At 37.2% G+C, this 20,303-nt stretch overlaps 1 protein-coding gene across 2 annotated transcripts in view; it reads left to right on the forward strand.

The window, feature by feature from the left end:
- ADK (adenosine kinase) overlaps positions 1-5,223 on the forward strand; it is a 645,392-nt gene extending 640,169 nt beyond the window's left edge. For both annotated transcript variants that reach the window (XM_007478433.2, XM_007478434.3), the window contains exon 11: positions 4,433-5,223. In XM_007478433.2, coding sequence (XP_007478495.2) covers positions 4,433-4,557 — 125 coding nt within the window. In that variant the 3' untranslated portion in view covers positions 4,558-5,223. The remainder of the gene's footprint in view (positions 1-4,432) is intronic.
- Positions 5,224-20,303: the final 15,080 nt, after the last annotated feature.

Raw genomic sequence — 20,303 nt, forward strand, 5'->3', positions numbered from 1 at the left:
CCACTGAGCCACCCTACTGTCCCCAGGAAAAACTATTGATAAAACCAAAATGTATAAAATAAACCACTTCTAGAAGTAATAAAATCAAAATGAGGAAGAAAAGTCCCAATATGCTTAGCACTTTTTGTGGAAGCAATAAACTAGAAACAAATTAGATTCTGCCCATGAATTTATTGAAACAAATGGTAGCACATGAATGAAATGGAATGTTTTTAGCCAATCTGAGAGGTGTGAGGTGGTATCCCAGAGGTGTTTTGATTTGCATTTCTCTAATAAATGATTTTGAGCATTTTTTCATGTAGTTATATATAACTTTAATTTCTTCATCTAAAAACTCTGTTCATATATTTTGACCATTTATCAATTGGGAAATGCCTCATGTTCTTATAAATTTGACATAATTCTCTATATTTTAGATATGAAACCTCTATCCAAGAAACTATAAAAAATGTTTTTCCTAATTTACTGCTTTCTTTCTAATCTTGGCTACATTCATTTTATTTGTACAAAAACTTTTGATTTTAAATAATCCAACAATTTTGAAGGGTAATCTAGAAATGTGCCCAAAGAGTTTTAAAATTGTATATACCTTTTTGCTCTATTAGGCTTATTTCCGCAGGTGATCATGGAAAAAGGAAAAGAACTTACATGTTCTAAAATATTTATAGCAACTCTCTTTGTGGTGACAAAGAACTGAAAAGTAAAGAGATTCCTATCATTTGGGGAATGGCTAAACAAGTTGTGGTATATGATTGTTATGGAATACTACGGTGCCATAAGAAATGATGAGCAAACTATGCCCAAAGGGCTATAAAATAATTCATTTCTTTTGATCTAGCAATACCACTACTAGGTCTGTATCACAGAGATTCTAAAAAAAATGAGAAGAGACCTGTTTTTGTACAAAAATATTTGTAACTGTGCTTTTTTGTGATGGCAAAATGTGGTATATAATGGTGATGGAATACTATTGTGCTATAAAGAATGTTGTTAAAGCAATGAAAGGGAAAGATGACATCTCATTCTCAATCTCATCACTTATCAGCAGCTTATGATTCTTCCATATTTGCTTCTGTGGCCAGTTGATTTACCTCTTTATATTGGAAAGAATTTGCATAATCATCAGACAGTAGCCCCTTTATCTGGTTGTGGTTCACATAGAAATATTCTTTCTGCCAAATTCTGACATCTGAGATTGCTTACGTTCTTCCTAGAAATACCAGTACTTGTCTCTAAGAGAGCAGACAATTTATGTAGTACTTAGCTAGCATCTGAGAATTTCATTTGGAGTTGCAACCTCTGACACAAGCATCACATAGAAAAGAGTTTTGTAAAAGCTCAGAAAGAGCCATCAAGGTTGCTCTTTTCTTTTCCAGTTGCACCAAGTTATCATTGTGCAGCCCTTTAAGGTTCTTTGTACCCAAGGCCCCAGGCAGCTCACAGCCCAGCCTGGCAAATAATACAGGGATTCATCGAACCAGTTAGCCTTACAACCAGCCTTAGGGATCGATTTAGAAAGAAAAGCCAAAAATTATGTCTGACTTTTTCTCCTTTTATCTACTGCTCTTAAACATGTTGAAATAAAATTAAGCTTTTACTTCCTGGGACCAGAGAACAGAATGGGTCCTGCTTCTCTGTAATTTGTAGCCATCATTCTGCTTGTTCTCGTACCAAGCCAAAATAAGTCTAATTCCACTTCTGCATGCTTTGGAGTGGCCCTGCTCCTAAGTCTTCTCTTCACTCTGCACACCATCCACAGTTCCTTCAGTCATGATTGGCCTTGGCAGTAATAGTGTGTGGCACTTCGGACCCAGCTCCCTTGCTGCTAGGTTGAGGTTTGACAGTAGCAGCCTTTGAAAAATAAATAAGTAAGCTGGACAGAAGGGAGTTTAACTTAAATAAATGGATTCTAGGTCCTGGCCCTAAGATTCTTTGATGAATAAAATACATGAATTCTTGTACATGGCTTTGATGGTATCTAGTCTACTTGGAGACATTTGATTTGATTCTTTGGATTGCAAGATGAGCAGACCTCATACTTTCTCTCCCTCTACCTTTCTTTATACCCTAAATTGCCTTCTTTCTACCATCTCCACCTGTTGAAACCACACACACACACATGCACACCCCCATCCTTTAGGACCAAATTCAATTCATTCCCCAGCTCAAATGCCATCTCCATGAAGCCTTTTCCAAACCCAAGTTAGAGACCATCTTTGCTTCCTCACATTTCACAGAGCACTTTGTGCTCCTTGTCTGTTATTTTTCTAGTATTGTTATTTGTCTCTTTCTTTTCTTTCTTGGCTAATGATTCTTTAAGGACTTGGCTAATGGCCTCTGTATGCCTCCCAAGCATCTGGCACAGTTATTTTGCACATAGCAACTGTGTCAAAGCTTTCCTTTTGACGGGATGAAAACTACTAAAGTATTTACTAAGTTGCAGATACTCTTAGGTAAAGTCAGCTCCATTATACTGTGTGCCTGTTTTCTAGAATTGTATGTGGGGGTTTCATGAGTTGTATCCTTTATGATGGTAGTTCTCATGGCAGCTATTCCATCAACTCCTTAGTTACCTTTTCGGTTTGAATCCATATACATTTATATAGACCTTCTGCATTTTCTTTGAGGTAATGCTAATCTGCCTTTGATTGGCAGAGACCAACTTCCTGCCAAAGCGCTGGTGAAAATAAGAGCTACCTACAAGGGTACCCTGCCTAGCTGACTCCAGGAGTGAGTCCTTCCCCGCGTCTTTTTTCCTCTTCTTTGTCCCCAGCCTTCAGATTTTGGAAGACTTCACTTATCTCACACCTCTGCTCTCTAGCAAGGCATTATAGAAGAGAGGGGAAAAAAAAAACCAGACTTCCAGAGTGAACAAACTTGCACCAGAGTGACAGTGTACACAGTTATCACTATGTCAAAGAGAAGAGACTGACCTGGGAGCCAGTCTCAGAGTCCCCAAAACCTACATTCTAGTCTTGTTTCCAGCTTAATACTGACTTTGTGACAATTAGGCAAGTCTTGTGACTTCTCCTTATCCCCCAGAAAACTGTCAAAGATCATAAGATACAAAACATTAACATGTCTGAATTGGGGAGATTTTCTCCCTATCCTGAGTGTCCATCATAGTCAAAGTCCGCCTTCAAGGATTCTGACTTGTAGAAAGGAAAGCAGCGAATCTGCAGAGCTTGTGGCCTCCCCCAGCAGCTCTGCCCTAGGAGGGCAGGAGGATGGTGTTAAGCTTTACTCTCCACAAAAGTCTTTCATGATTATTGGTTTTTCTTACGTTTTCAAAGACCAAGCCCAAAGGAAGGAACAACAACCAAAAAAAAAGACATAAGAAAAGCTGTTTCTTGTTTGCATTTCAAACTGAGCCAAATTGTACGGGCTTGGTATAGAGGTTTGTGGTGGGTGCAATGTGTTGGCCTTGGCTGCTTGGCCCAGATATTCCATGGCATGCTCCTGTCATACTTTTTGGGAGAGTATTTCAACATCTAGAATTGTTTCCACAAAGTCAACATCAATACATAGAGCCTGTTGGTGTTCTCCTTCAGTTGGAAGTGATCATTCATTTTGTCTGATACAAAATGTTCCCCAAGTCTGACGGGGCTGAGCCTGGGAGCTCAGGATGGTAGGAAATGAAAGGCTGTACGTCTCCTGGGGAAGCCTCCACAGGTCAATGGCCACCTTTACCTCTCGAGCAGCATAGGGCCCAGGGAGAGGCAAGTTCCAGAATGCTTTCTCATTGTCATCTGTTCTTGTCCAATCTCCCTACCTCAGATGATAGCAGCAGCTCACATTTCCCTTAGGAAAATGTGCCCCACATTCCTCAGTTCTTGACCCTCATTGTTCATGCCTGGAGTCCTTCTCTCTACCTTCTCACAGCTCCCTTAAATGTGAGGCCAACTTAGGGTTCTTCATTTTTCCAAGCCTCCCCATCTGCCAGTGCCAGCACTGAGAGAGTCTGAAGGCTTTGCATGTTCTCTCTCTCTCTGAAATCTTTGGGATGCCAGAGAACATACTTTAAATTAGCAACATGAATGTAATCTACAGAAATGGGGATAAGTAGTCCATCTTAAACATCCTTAATGAAGAGATCATGCAGGTTAGATTGGCATTTTTTCTCCTACTTCTAATCCCCCATAATTGGGCCTAGGGGCTTTCATTGGCTTGATGACAGTCTAGCATATCCCAGACTAAAAGCAACATAATTAGCATATATCCGTTCATTGGTTCATTGGATGTGTATTTAAAGGAAAGCAGAGACTTAACTTTCAAGGGCATCATCCTGGGAGGACACATCATTGGCCACAAAAGCATCTTTTATCTAAAAAATAGTAAATAAGACCCAAATGGACCCTTGGTCTGACCCAGTGCAGTATTTCTGATGTTCTTACATACCACTTTAACTCGTTCCCTTTCCTTTGTGCTCTAGGTTTTCTGTCCCAGCTGGTTGCTGACCAGCCCTTGACTGAATGCATCCGTGCAGGCCACTACGCTGCCAGCATCATAATTAAACGCTCTGGCTGTACCTTCCCAGAGAAGCCAGACTTCCATTGATGAGCAAGAGGAAGCACAGCCTAGTGGGAACCCAGGACCCAGATTGATTGGTTCCTGCTCATCTCCTGCATCATGGCTTCCACAGTCATGTTATTACAAAAAAACCTTTTCCTACTACAATGAAATATATTCTTAATTTAGGGGGTACGATGCTAAGTAGAAGCTTTATTCTCTCATCAACTTGAAAAATGGTATTATTTACATAATTTGGTAGTCTCATTTAAATGTCAGTTATTTAAACAGTGTTATAACATTTCATCTTATTCACTTTCAATTACTTTGTAAATTCATGTGCGTCTAGGAAACTGACTAATTTTTTAAATTTCTGCTTTGAACAAAGACAGTTTCATAATTTCATAGATATAAAATTTATTAATTCTAACATCAATTTAAGCTTTTTATATGGGTATATTTAATTTAGGAGCATATATATATGTATATATGCAAAGCATATATATTTAAAATTAAGGTACAGAAATATTTATGCTAAGCATCTTACCAAGATATGCCAAATAGTCTCTTAAGTGCACACTTCAAATATATAATGAATTTTGGGTAATTTAACAATTTGCCAAATTTTAGATTAAAATATTCAAATCATAACCTGACACTTCCTGATGGTACTGTGTAATTTGATACTGATTAATAAACCTTGTCAAATCTGAATTATGTCTTTCCTTGCCTTGCTTTCAACAATTAAGGGGTCATTTCATACTGGGGGCTACCTTTGGGCCCTAGATAAGGGGGAAAGAAGGATGGGCCCATTGAGAAGATTCCACTTTGGGTTCTGAGTTTTATATGCCCAGTGAGCCATTATCACATCTTTAGGACTGTGATTTAAGGATAAAAGTTTCTGAAAAGGCCACTTTCTGGCAACAAAAGAAAGATACTAAGATTAGGCATGGTTAGAAAGAAATGCAGATTTACCCATATTACATTGCTGATTCTTATTGAATAAAGTCAGCTTGAAGCCCACAGATGTAGTAGTTTCCATATGTGACCTTACTTGGTTCATAGTAGGTGCCCAATGAATGTTGACTAATTACTCAAGGATATATTTCATCTGTGGCAAATCACCATGTATGTTCTCTCCTTCCCAGTCTAAAAGGTTGTTCTCCCTAGCAAAGATTAAGATTAGAATTAAGATTAGAATTTAACATTTCATCCTTCTATCATCAATTGTTAACATCCATTCTGAGCACAGGCCTCTCAAGGTTCATTGAACAGCCACATTGATCTCTTCAAACATTCTCATTCTTCTTCATCAAAATGATTTGGGTTTTGTGTCTAAGAAGTTCGTTTTTGAGGTCTTCCTTTCTTTTTTGGGTTGACTTCCTTTGTAGAAGTTTTAATCCATGAGATCCTACTCATCCTTCCTCTGAACCCTACACCTTTGAAAATCTTTTCCAAAATGTAGAGGGCATATCAGATGATTCCTGGCTTTTCTCTTACCAACCAGCAGGGGTTCTGAACCTTTTTTCTACCCTGGACCCCTTGAGTTCAATCTGATGAAGCCCATATGCCCCTCCTCATAATAATATCAGGGTTTTTTTTTTCCAATTCCATAATCATTTATTAAATGTCTACTATATCCTGGCATTGTGCCCATCCGCTGAGGATACAAAGACAAAAATGAAATAGTCCTTGCCTTCTGGAAGCTTACATTCTACCAGATATTTATTGAGTCCTACTATATGTCCAATTCTATGAAAGTTACCATGTAAGATTTGAAGAAATATGCCACAGTCTCTTTCTTTAGGAAGTTTACTGTTTAATGGGAAGATCATATGTACCAATCCTCACAGAATCTAATGGATTCACCATCCCACTTCCCACCATGACTTCTCCAAACCTTTCATCAGTCCTCAAGTCTTGAACAGTGGCTTAGAACCTAGGCTCATAATTCCTTCATTGAAAAAAATAGAAGCAATTCCCCAAGAATTCCCTCTTCTCCCCCCATCATTTACCAGCATTTGGATGTCTTCCTCATCTTTCTCTTCATTCACCCCTATGTCCTATGGAAATGCAGCCCTACAATGCAGCCCTACACAATATTGACTCCAAGACAGAAGGTAAGGGTTTTAAAAAAAATTTTTTACAAAGCTTAAATTTTTTAAAATTGGACTAATATATAAAACTAGAAGTATTTTTTGAAGTAAAAACAAACAATAAAATAGACAAGCCATTAGTTAATTTTATTTTAAAAAGAAGAAAAACCAAATTACCATTTTCAAAAATGAAAATGAAATAAAAGCAATTAGCTATAATTTCATCTTACTATTTGCCCTGTAATAGTGGAATAGACAGAAGGGGCTTTAAAATGTTAGGAACAGAAAACCAGCTGCTGAAGGGGACTGATTACTGTGTAGCCACTTCCTTCTTCCTCCACTAAGGTTACACTACTACTCCTCCACCTTAATGGAGTCTGGACCTGACCAAAAGTGAGTCAGTCCCTCCCAACATTCTTCTTTGACTTTGAAATCCTTCCTTCTATTATAAAACTTAGAGACAGTCTTCTGTAAACTAAAATGGCTAATTTATTTCTTGGGAAAAGCAAGAAAGGGAAAGAGGGGGATAGAGGGCAGAGGGACCCAGGAAACCCTGCTAACTGCTCCCAAATAGCTACTTTTAGATGGTGGGATCAAATTGTCTTTCATGGGTGAAATGGTGATCCACGCTGCTCTTCAGTGACAGAGCAAAAACACTTTTCTTCAGCACAACCAGGTAAAAAGGGATATTAGAAAGGCAACTCTTCTCCCTAGCTCTAGTCTCTGGTGAGAGTGAGTGAGTGAGTGATCAGACTCAGCTCTGGACAACAGTTTTTTCTCCTCTGAATTCCATGGAATTCCCTTCCCCCACTGGCTCATGAATGTTCCATCTGCCTCTCCTGGGTCCATCTTCATTAAGTCTAATATTTTTCTCTGCTTTTGACCATTTCTCTTGACTACAGTCCAAAAAAAAATAGACAATCTAAAATAAATGGATGAATATTTATAAAAATATAAATTGCTCAGAATAACAGAACAGGAAATAAATGGGAAGGAAGAAGTGTAACGATACCTGATCTCAAAATGTACTACAGAGCCAATTGTCAAAAATATTTTGTGCCAGATAATAAATATAGAGATTGATCACTGGAATAGACTAAAGTACACCATATGTAGGAACAAATCAGCACAAAAACTGTTGGTAAAACTAGAAAGCAATCTGACAGAAAATATGTATAGGCCAACATTTCACACTGTATATACCAAGATAAGTTTCTCAGTACATAATTTAGACATCATAAGCAAATTAGAAGAGCTAGAAAGAAACAATGCACCAGATATATGGGTAGATTCATGACCAAAAAAGAGATAACACAGGAGATAAAATGGGCAATTTTCATTACATAAAATTTAAAAGGTTTTGCACAAACAAAACCAATGTAAGTAAAATTAGAAGAAAAGCAAGAAACTAAGAAAAAAAATCTTTGTAGCAAGTTTCTCTGATAAACAGTTTCATTTCAAAGTTATATACAGAACTTATTCAAATTTATAAGAATAAGAGTCATTCTCTAACCAATAAATGATCAAAGGCTATGAATAGGAAGTTTTCAGAGGGAGAAATCTAAGCCATTTATTGCCATGTGAAAAAAAAAATCCTCAATCACTATTAGGGAAATGAAAATTAAAACAATTCTGAGATACTACTTCATACCCCCTTGATCGGCCAAAAGGAAAATACTGGAGGAGCTATGGGAAAATGGGTTCTTTAATGGACTATTGGCGGAGCTATGAACTGGTCCCACCATTCTGGAAAGTAATTAGGATCTATGCCCTTTAGATATCCTTTTATCCAGCAATATTACTAGTAGATTTATCCACCCAATGAGATCATAAAAAGGGAAGATTCATATCTAGGAAAACATTATATTAGCTCTTTTCATGGTGGTAAAGAACTGGAAACTGAGATAATGTCCATTTACCGAGGTATAGCTAAACGTCATGGCATATTTCTTGATAGATTATTATTGTAATGTAACAAATGATATATCTCCATGAAATGATGCTAAGTGAAGTGAGCAATACCAGGAAAACTCTACAAAAAATGCATAACAACAATATTGTAGAAACAATCAACTCTAAAAGACTTAGGAGCTCCAAACAACACAATGACCAAATATAATTTCAAGGGACTTATGTGGAAACATGCCATCAACCTCCAAATTGAGGAGTAATGGATTCAGAGTGCAAATAAAACATATTTTCTTTTACTTCTTTCTTTTTTTCTTGTGGGAGACAAGGGAAATGGTTAATGCAGGAATTTATTTTGTACGACTGGATATTTTTAATAGACTTTATTCTTCTTGCCTTCTTAATGAACACAGGAAACCATGTGAAGGGAAGAAATTTGGAACTGAAAAGAAAAATTATAATTGTATTATATTTATTATTAAATGGCCTGCTTTGGGTGGAGAGAAAGCTCTGGCAGTTGCTGGATAACTGAAGTTCCACACATTATTACAGACCTCGCTATATCACGGTTCATTTATTGGGGCTTCACCATATCATGGGATTATGCGGATGAATACATACTGTACTGTATGTAATGGAAATGCAATATGTCACTACACCTTGCAGGAGTTTGCCAAGATTGTACATGGCACACTATTGGCTGATGGAATGAAAGGCAACCAACCAAAGCACTGTGTTCTATATCCTGGGCACTGATTGGTTCAGAGACTATAATATTAAGTCTGTTTGCTTTCCTACTACTTCCTGAGGGTGTATCTATGGAATGTAACTTCCATATTAGGTGAAGAATCACTGTATATCAAATCCTTGTGCCTGACTTAGGATCTATTTCCCAAACTCCTTTCTATTTACTTTTTTGGCCCTGGTGGTATATAAGGCAAAACTGTTTCTTCTTCTCCCTCCACTGATTTTTTTTATGTTCTATTATATTTTTATTTGTTTTGTAAAATATTTCTCAATCGGATTTTAAATTTTTAAATTTATTTTTTGTTTTCAATTACATGAAGAGACAATTTTTGACAACTGTGTTCTGACATCTGATGATACAGATTTTCTCCTCCCTCCAGGCAGTAAATAGTCTGATAAAGATTATAACAGTGTTTTCATGCAATATATATTTCCATATTGTTCATTCTGTGACAAAAGACACATATCACACTTACAATTAAAAAAAAAAACACCTCATGGATATAAAGTGGCCTCCATTGATTTTTGTCCAAATGTTCTCTACTATGCATTCATCAACTAACTACTGGATTTTCTCAAATGATATTTTCTATATGAAGCTAGCTCATCTCTACCCATTCCTTTAACCTTTCTCTTTCAAATAGCAAATGCCTACCCTGATCCATGGTTCAGTTATAGTTCTCTTTCTATCAAGTCAATCATGACACCAATGAGTTCAAATTGAATTTCATTGTTTTAGAATCTCTATATTACTTTGCTTATTGTCTGTAATTTGTGCTCTTTTGTACAGATATTTGAAGCCATGTTCTGTGAACTTTTGGGTATAACTATCTTGGTTAATATAAGTAGGGAAATATATTCTCCTCAACCCATTTTCTGTTTAAATCTTTTTTTAGATTTACAAATGCAGCTTCTCTTAGGTATAATTAATCCCTGGACAGAAATTAGGCAGCAAGAGATCGTAGATAAAGCATTGGGCTGAGAGGCAAAAGAACCTGAATTCTTGGTCTCCCTTAGACAGAGTTCTGCAGTGCCCTTTTCCTGCTAGGACTTCACTTTCCTCATCTGTAAAATGAGGGAGTTGGCTATAATGGTCCCTGAGTTCTCCTCCAACTCTTGAAACTTGTAATTTGAGGAGTTAAAGATCTTGGAAGCTGCATTCGCTACAAGGTCTGAAGATTGTTTTGCATGGACAGCATATTCCCAAGTCTAGTTTATGATTGACTTTCAGAATTGTGGCTCATCAGCACTGCTTAACCTCAAAAAAATAAGTGTTTGGGATCCACACATCTTAATCCACCTGCAACAACAATATGGATTCATATCCTTCCCTTTGTTCTTATCCCAAAGATGAACTGGACCTTTGGCAAAAGAGAAGCTAAAAAAAAAAATTAAAGAGTTTTAAGTTTTCCTCTTGGTTTCAGTTTCTCCATTTGTGAACAAAGAATGTTCCCAAGTAGAGTGATACAAGGATAAAGTGTTTTGCTGGCAGGCAGATCTAACTTTGAATCCCAAATCTAGCACTAATTAGCTGTGCAGTATATGACTTTGCTTAACTTCTCTGATCTTTACTGTATTCATCTTTATTCATCATGAAGGACTTGGACTAGAGGGTACTTATGAGCTCTGGAATGTTATCAATCTGATTTTTAGCAGTTGATAAATAATATTAACTAAAAGCAATTTACAAATATCTTGCTTTATCTTCACAACAACAATGGAAGGTAGATACTATTATGTGTGAATTAAATATGTAGGAGATCATCAGATCCCAGAAAGTCTTACCTGTTATAGGAGTCACAGAGCTATATCTCTTAATTTGTCAGAGAAGCAGGAGTGATTCCACATCAGTGGAAGCCAAGGGATGTGTTGTATGTGGATTGAGGTGAAACCCTGAAGAATTGGAGGATGGGGGTGGGTGGGTAGACAAAGCCAGTGTGTGAAGTGGGCTCAGTCTCTCTCTCTCCTATAAGCTACTTCTGGCAAGTAGCAGAGTAGGCTGAATCCAGGAACAACTACTTGCAGCCTTTGCCAGAGACTTATTTTAAGTTAGAAAGGCTGGAAACCTTATTTCTCCCTTTCTTTCTCTTTACTAACAAATACTTATAAATTTAGAATAAAGTCTCCAAGATTAATTTTTATTCAGAACATATTATTCCAATGTTATAAGTGAAGAAATTGGAACAGACAGAGGTTATAGGACTTGCCTAGGGTCACACAGCTATTAAGAGCCTAAGGCTAGATTTGAACTCAGCTCTTCCTGACTCCAGGCATAGCCCTATATCTATTGTGTGACCAAGCTACCTCTGCTTCTTTCTTAATAAGTATCATGGAATAGTATTGTAAAAAAAAGACACTGGATTTAGAGGCAGATAACCTGAATTCAAACTCCAGTTCTATCAGACACTAGCTTTATCATGTCAGATAAGTTAAGTTCTCAGTCTCAGTATTCCCACCTATAGAATGAATGAGTTGCTTAGATGACCTCCAAAGCCCCTCCCTGTGCTAAATCTGCTATACTTACTCTATACTTAATTCTTGATTCTATATTTAATCCTTGATCTTTACTCTAAGTTGTAACCCAGGAGGAAAGAAAAGGAGAGGGATTGGCTACTAGATCTCTCACAGTGAGTAGTTCCTTCCAGCACTTGCATCTACCTTTATAGGTTGCATATCCTTAAAATTAGTAGCTAAAAAAGTATTGATGTGCTTCTGACTATTTATTTTTTGTGTGTAGTCAGAAAAAGTCTGCCAATTGTGCAATGATATAGACTTTCCTTTTTTTAAATGATCTCCAAACAGCCTGTGTTTACTTTAGTTCTATAAAAGCTGTTATTTATGACAGACTAGAGAAGCAGGTAATGATTTATATCTTTAACCCTTTCAAAAAGGTATAGTATATATCATTAAAGTGCTGTGCAAAGCATTTACACACACACACACACACACACACACATAGAGCTTTTATTTGAATAGTAATCTAGAAAATGCCACTAGTAGTGTAAGTATTAAAATACATAAACTTCCCTGAATTCCTTTCCCTCTATCACCCTCAGTGAATTCTGCCATTAGGTTCTTTTAACACTGGATAAAACTGTTAGACTCTAAATTTAAATTATTTCCTAAGTAAGAGGAAGCCTGATAATTCAGTGATATGTGGCTACTTCTAATTTCCCACACTATTAGAGGTGAGAAAAAAAGTAGCTAATTAAAAAGAGATAATAATTAAACATTTTTTCTAAGGTTTGGCTTTGGGAAATCATTGGTATCTTCACAACTTCAAAACAAACAAGTGGTATGGGTAGTTGTTCAGTGTTATTCTCCTCTCTAAATGAGGGGTTGGGAATCCCTAATCTCTTTGTATACCCAAATGCAAAATCTGTGCCTCAGATCCCCAGCAACCAACACTGATTTTTAGGAAGTGGGGAAATCCAAGTTTACCTAAAAATTTTAGTCCTCAGGGTTTGGATCCATTTGATTTTGACATTGCTCCTTCAATGTGATTGCCTCAGTTACCTCCCTAACTGGGCAGTTAGAAAAATGGAGAGGTCCCATCAGCATAGAGGGGCCCTTCATAGTATATTTGCTATGTGACCCTTATAAATCACTTAACCTCTCTGAAACCCTATTTCCTCATTTGTAAAGTGAGTAAGTACAGTTCTGTATAATTGAAAATCTGTTACCCTAAAAAAAGAACTACATTTCCTGTGAGTCCACTAGCTTCCTGTCATTACGTAGTTCCTGTCCTTATGTTCATAGACAGGAGATATTAGGCAGGGACGTAATGGGTCCCACCCTCACTTTGGCATGCACCAAGTGTGGTGATAGTGGTGAATGGAAATTTTGAAATGGCTAAACAGTCATGGGCACATGGTCTTTATTTTGTATCCTCTATTTCTTGATTTCTAATGATCATTTAATAAATCTCCTAAATTATGATATTTTTATTATTTGAGATCTAATTTTAATTTTTACATTGATGGCCACCAGAAGTGGACAAAAAACTCTCAATTTTTTTAAGATAGCCTAGATAATTTATTTTAAGCCACGTTTCTCCTGCCAAGACTTTTCACCCACCAACACTTGCAAACCCACCCTCTCTTTTGAGCTACTGCCTTTTTCTTTCCCTGTTTTTTGCCCAGTTGTCCTCCCTACTAGGCTGGGCTATTTTTAGCCAGGGGACTCTTGACGAAGAAGAGAAAAGCCACTTCTCTCACCCATCTACTTGAGCCCATGTTCCTCTGTTCCTGGCTGCTGCCTTTGGCAATCCTCCTCCTGATCTCCTCCTCCTCCTCCTCCACCCAGACCCTGACCTCAACCTCTGTCGCTGACTTTCTGGGCAACTGGTAAAAACTGGGATGTATTTTCCTAGGCAACAATGAGCCTCCTAACTCCCTCTCCACATGGCTGGGGAAACTAGCATTTTACCTGGGGGGTGGGAGGGAGGGAAGAAGGAAGTTACTCTTCTAAACAGGAAGTAAATTATAAGCATGGCATGTTCTATGAAAGAGCAGTACCTTGCCTATTTCAGCCAGCTTCTAGTTTTAGGATGTTTTTTTTTTCTTCCTACCACTGATCTTTTCAATTATCTTGCCTGAGATTCAGGGGAGAAATTCATCCCCCTACAACAACCCTTTGCCATTTGGGCCTCCCCAATTTGAGATTCCTAAAACACATGTTCTCCCTCGCTATGGGAAACCCCACATTACTGATAAAAGGGATCAGAATGGATAGAAGAAAGAACTTCAAAGGGTCTGGAGGTGAAATTTTAAGCCTTTTCAGACTCCATATTTTTAATGAAAGTCTCTGTATCTTATTGTGTTTTGTTGATTGTTTTGTTTAAGATTTTATTTTCTTGTTTTAAGTTTCTGTATTAATATATTCAATACTATTCTGTTACACTGAATCAGTTTAATCTACTGTTTTAACTACAGTTATATTCTGTTGCTTTTCCCCTACGACTACTGAACAAAATATTGTAAAAGGCCATCAACAGCCTTTTTTCTATTTTGGTTTTGTAAATTGTCACATAGATGATGGATGGACTCAACCTGGCTAACAACCTTTGAAAAATTTAATGAGCTAAATATCTCAAATTGATTTTAAGGGGTCTTCAATCATGAATTTAGATTTTTTTTCAACAGATGTGACTGATCATTTTGCCTGCCTCTGAGTTATTTATAACAAGAGGTAAAGGGTCCATTTTAGTAGCTGAAGTGAAGTACAATAATAATCTCCACCTCCCACACTTGTAAAAATGTGAATGATGGGACATAACAATCTCATACCAAAGGATCTAGGAAGTTGATCCCAGTCCATGGTACCTCTGGATTGCTCCCAAGAGGGAGTATCTCTCATTTGTAACTCATCAGCTTACTCTACCCTTCCACCAGAATGATCTAGATTCTTGGTGACATTTTTTGAGACCCAACATCAACAGTACAGAGGTTTGTTTTTTTCTAGACTCCTCTGCCACATTTTTGTAATGATGGCAGTAATAGATTTTTTAAAATTTCTCAGCTCAGGTTAAAACATTGCTACACCTGAAAAACATGACAAGTACCCATTAGTTTTAAATGTCACATAGCAGACTCATGTGAATCCTAATGATAGTGGGCTTGTTTGCTATTGGCATTAAATGGGCTATTATAACTTTGAGGATTTTGATGCTTTTTGAGTGTGCATTACCTGTTGTACTTTTGTTCTTTATAAATACTGTTACTTTGTGAAAATCATTTGCTTGCACTTACAGTGGATCATGGCCAAGTTTGAAAAGGAAATGGATCTCATTTTTTGGGTGAGAAACCTTTGTATTCCACTTTTCCTTAGCTGACAGTGTGTCAGTGATTTTAAGCTATATATTTTTTATTTTTAAAACTTTTATTATTATTTTTGCTTGCATTTACAATATACTATTTAAGTTTTTTCTCTCCTTTTTGTATTTGAAGCACATGTCACCAGTATTAAGATTTTCTTTAACTTTTTTGATTTTGCAGTAATATAAGTTTAAAATACATTTGCCCTAATTTCTATGCATACCCCAAAAGCCTTAGACTATAAAAAATGATGCCATTGATTGTTTAAAAAAATTAATTATGGGACTTTGCTTAATGATTTTGTCTGATTCCAGGAGAAGGGAATATAAAAAGAGCCATTCACAGTGCCAACCAAAGAAACCCAAAGCTAAACAAAGTGCTAATTGAGCACAAGGTCAAAAAGGACCAAACCAATCCAGGTAGGTTTGATGAACTTCTAAGCCAATATGAAAAGACTTGAACCTAGTGTGAGACTTGAGATTGCAACACCTGACATATGTTAAGATGTAGGACACCTTGTACCACACTCTTTGTGAAATATTCACAGACAAGCACCAAAGTTTGACTATCATCCCAGATTCCCCCTATCCCTGAGAGTGAAGGTAAAATCAGACCAGGAAATGACACTTCCCTATCACACAAAAATCTAGTCCTTTTTTTTTTTCGCTTTTATAGTATGACAACTTCCTGTAGTCTTGGCTGCAAATGGGTAAGTGAAATATTACTGCATTTGTCCTACAGATTTGTGGGATAAAAATTACTTCAATTGGGCCCTGATTCAAGGACCTGTTATACGTTTATCTTCCTTTACTGAGAATTTTTTCACATAAGACGTTGATAGTCTATATTTCATCTAGAAGTTATCTTTTCTCTTCTATTTAGATTTTTTTTATGTTTTTGATTTCTCGTGCCAATTGATTCATATAACTCATAATTCAGCCATGCATTCCTAAATGATTCCTGGGTTTTTCAACACCCTCTTCAGGGGGGAATGTATTATTATTATTATTATAAAATGCAAAGTTTAAATTCTTTTGAGAGTAATTTTAGGTTAAGAAACATTCTACCTCTCCTAATCCAGAAAGTGAACTGTTTGGAGAAGGCACCATGAAGATGCCTCCACAGACCACACACTACACCAGAAGATCCAGAGTGAACTTTGGGATGTGGTGATTTGAACTGTGTGAGGTTGAATGCATTTTGTTTTTTGTATGTATACTCATGCCAAAGGGGACTGCCCCCAAATTGCTTTTTGTCAATGCACCTAGCAATTATTGTTGATTGGTTTTGTTCTTTTTCCCTTGTATCCCCAAATTATTGTAATTTAAAAGTTGATTATGTTAAATGATCAATTGGGGAGACTAGTATCCCAGTGATCATCAGGGGGAATGTATAATTGAAAATCTGTTACCCTAAAAAAGGACTACATTTCTCATGAGCCCACTAACTTCCTGTCATTACATACTTCCTGTAGACAGGAGATATTAAGTGGGAATGTAGTGGGTCCCTCCCTCTCTTGGGTGTGCAGCAAGCGTAGTGACAGTAATGAGTGGGGATTTTGAAATGGCTAAACAGTCATGGGCATGTGGTCTTTATTTTGTATCCTCTTTATTCCTTGATTTCTAATGATCATTTAATAAATCTCCTAAATTATCATATTTTTATTATTTGAGATCTAATTTTAATTTTATGTTCCCTCTAACAATACAGGTTACAACCTATCCATGTCTACCCATTCTTCTGTATAAGTCTTAACCATCTTTTCCCACAAATTTGCCCTTGGTAGATACTAGTCCAATGTTGGGGAGATCTTCACTGCTTTCCCTTGACATTAAAAGGATACCAATTGAGCCTATGGGCTGCCCATTGGTTTCTCCTCTCATTCATTATTTGAGAAGTCAATCTTTTTATAATCACATATTTCTTGATGGCTTCCTTTACTCTGGTTCTTCATAGTTTATTGTTTGTACTGTGTTTCAGCTTGCTCACACCCAAATGGCCCTCTCCACTGCCTTCTAACTGGCAATCATTTTGAATTCTCTTGAGATGAGCACTCTATTTCAAAGCTATCTAATAGTAGTAGTAGATTTTTGGTCTTCAGAAGTTGTCTGGGAGAAGCTTAGGGTCATTTAAGGAGCTTTACAAAGCAAAACTGAAAATAGTCCCTCAGGGGATGCCCTTAAGTTGGGGAATGGCTGAACAAATTGTGGTCCACAATTGTGATAGAAAACTACTGCTCCATAAAGAAATGATTAACAGACTGATTTTTTAAAAACCTGGAAAGAAGTACAAGAGACAGTGAAGTGAGTAGAACCAGGAGAACAATATACACAGCCACAGAATTAATCCTGAAAGAATAAACAAAGTGTTGTCATATAAACTTCTCATTTTATCCATACCATAACCCGCTAAGGAGGAGAAGGCAGGTATTAGTATACTAATTTCACAAATGAGAAAATAGTTTCTCAGAGAGGTTAAGTGATTTGTCATGGTCACACAGTAAGAATAATACCTCCTAAAAATGAACAGAAAGGTAAAATATGAAAGACCTAATTTATTATACACATGCTGTCCATCTTGATATCTTTTGTGATGCAGAGAGGTTGGGGAAGGACTGGGATACTAGTAGACAGGAATGATTAAGTAGATATGAAGAAAAGTAAGCTAAACATATAGGAGTGGAATGATAAAATTCTCAGGAGACTATGTTTATTTATAATTATTTCTAAGTATAATTTAGAGAGAGATCACAGAGTCACCCAAACTAAAATCTGCTTTCTTTATGCCCTGGCTGAGCTCCAAGTCTTGCCAAGCTTCCACAGCTCCGGCTCCTAGCCACATCCTGGACTGACTGAGATAGGCCAATGAGATATGGCCAGTGCCTGCCAAGGGTTAAATGCTCCTAAGAAGGGAGAGATCACTCATGTCCAGAAAGAGAAAGAGCCAGTGCTTCCTCTCCATCCACTTATATAGCCTATTTTCATCATTCCTCCTGAGGCTCTCTGACTGGACAGTCCAGATCCTGAGTCCTGACTACTAGACATGTCATCTGTTGTACAGGGACTCCTGCCAGCCTGCCAGGAAACCACAACACCACACATGTGCTTGAGCCAACCTCTCCAAGGAAGCCACAGTACACATGCAAGGCCAGTGTTAAGATTAAAATTTAAGGCCAAACTGTGGCAGGTAGAAAATTGGTTTCTCTGCTAGAAGGATTATTTGTTTTGAGGTTCATTAAAGATTAAGAACTTAAGAAAATACAAGTAAAAAAGCAGGTGCTAGGTGGGCCGAGAGGCCCATTCAACCTCACCTTCATCATGAGAGACATGTCTGCTTGGAAGCGGAAACAGGAAAGAGAAAGAGCTGTAGGCGGAGACTCTTTGAATAATAATTTTTTCTCTTCCAGGTGAGAATTCAGGTGAGGTTACAAAGCATCCTGGGAACCAGAGCAAGGACTTCTGGGGATTGGAGTCTGGGGTTCAAGTCTCCATTTTTACACCAGTCAAAGGGTGGGGCTATCAAACAGAATAAGGGGATACATTTTATATTAAATGCACATAGGAAATTTCTGGTTTCACTTGTGTACTATCTTCTTTTTCTTTGTATATGGAAGTGCTTGTTTCCTTTGGTTTTGTAAATTTTGGAATAATAAAAAGAAAATAGCCCCTCCAATGTGTGTGTTCTCATTTCTGCTTCTTTAGTAATCATAGTAGAGGTAGAAAAGGAGAAGAGAGAGGGATAAGAATAGCAGTTTTCAGACTGTCCATAAACTTTCACTTTTAGATCTAAGCTATTCTTGTTTAGAAGAAATCAGTAGCAGCCTTCAGGAGAATTGTAATATGTCTGTGTCTCCTTGTTATTGCTTTAGTCAACTATACTTAAAAATCTCTTTATAGAGGAATTTTGGGGTAAATGAAGTCTGTAGTCTCAGACTTGATAATTGACAGAATTGGGCTTAGTAGAGACAATTGGAAGGAGGAGAGGCATCTCAGCTGTAGAAAGAATCTATGTACAGCTAGCAGAATCAATATGGTAGTCAGGGACAGTTTTGCAGAACATGACACAGGAGCAAAGAGTCCTGCATTTGAAGTCAAAAGAATTAGATTCAAATTATGCTATCATCACTTCCTTAGAGATATTAAAAACCTCACTTAATCACTCGGAGCCTTAGTCTTTTCATTTGTAAAATCAGGAGACTGGACTGTGGTTCTTTTCAGTTCTATAGCTATGATTTTATTCTTGATCACAACTTTTAAGGTCCAATGATATTTGAAGATTCTTTTATATTAAAAATTTGAAACTGAATGCCATATTTTCCCCCCAAAAAAACTGAATTAGTCAATTCAGCTCAGCAAATGTTTCTGAAGCTACTACTTTGTGCTATGAACTAGAGAGACAAGGGGTGGGGGGGAGAAACCCTGTCCTCAAGAAGCTTACATTTTACATCAGCAATAGAACATGCACACTAAATTCACCTATTTAAAATCATTTCCAAATTCTGATATCCATTCATAAGTATTTTCCTTACTATGATCCATCCTGGCCTTCATCTCAAAGTTACCATACCCTCGTACCCATCCTGTCTTCTGATTGTTGCCTTGAGGAAAGGAAATGCTAGCAAAAGCTCACTTTCTAATCAAGTTCTACTAAAATATTTAATATGCATCATGTCTCATTGCTTCAAATCCTTAATCTCCCAAATGAAGTCAACTGCTCATATCAAACTCCAGTATCCTCAAGCCAAAAGGTGGATGCTGGAAGGGAGCAGAGGGAATAGTGTTAGAGAGATGAGGGCCTGTTTTGTTTTGTTTTTTAAAGGATGGAAAACTCACACTTCCTGTTTGGAAGATAAAACTTCACTTCTAAAATATCATTAAGTGGAGATTTCAAAGATGAAATTTATTTGAAAAATGCCAGTTCCAAAACTGTGTGTAATTAAGAGATTCTAGTAGCAGATGCTTGAATTCCAAAGTGCAATGGCATTTTTTGAGGATTTAAGTAAAATCATTCTGCAGAGGATTATAGTAAATCCCAGAGCCAAGGTGTTGGGGTCACAGATCTGTCCTGATACCACTAGCTCTGCAACAAGTGTGGGATTGGCTTCCTAAATTTAGCCACAGTTTAGCAAATTCAGAAATAGGCACTGGAGAGGCACTGTGCCTCCTGTGAAGACAAAAAAGTTAGAGGCATTGTTACCCAAATCCCTTAGCAGGAACTCATTAAAGCC

The sequence above is a fragment of the Monodelphis domestica genome, chromosome 1 (assembly GCF_027887165.1).
Source record: "Monodelphis domestica isolate mMonDom1 chromosome 1, mMonDom1.pri, whole genome shotgun sequence".
Lineage (NCBI taxonomy): Eukaryota > Metazoa > Chordata > Mammalia > Didelphimorphia > Didelphidae > Monodelphis > Monodelphis domestica.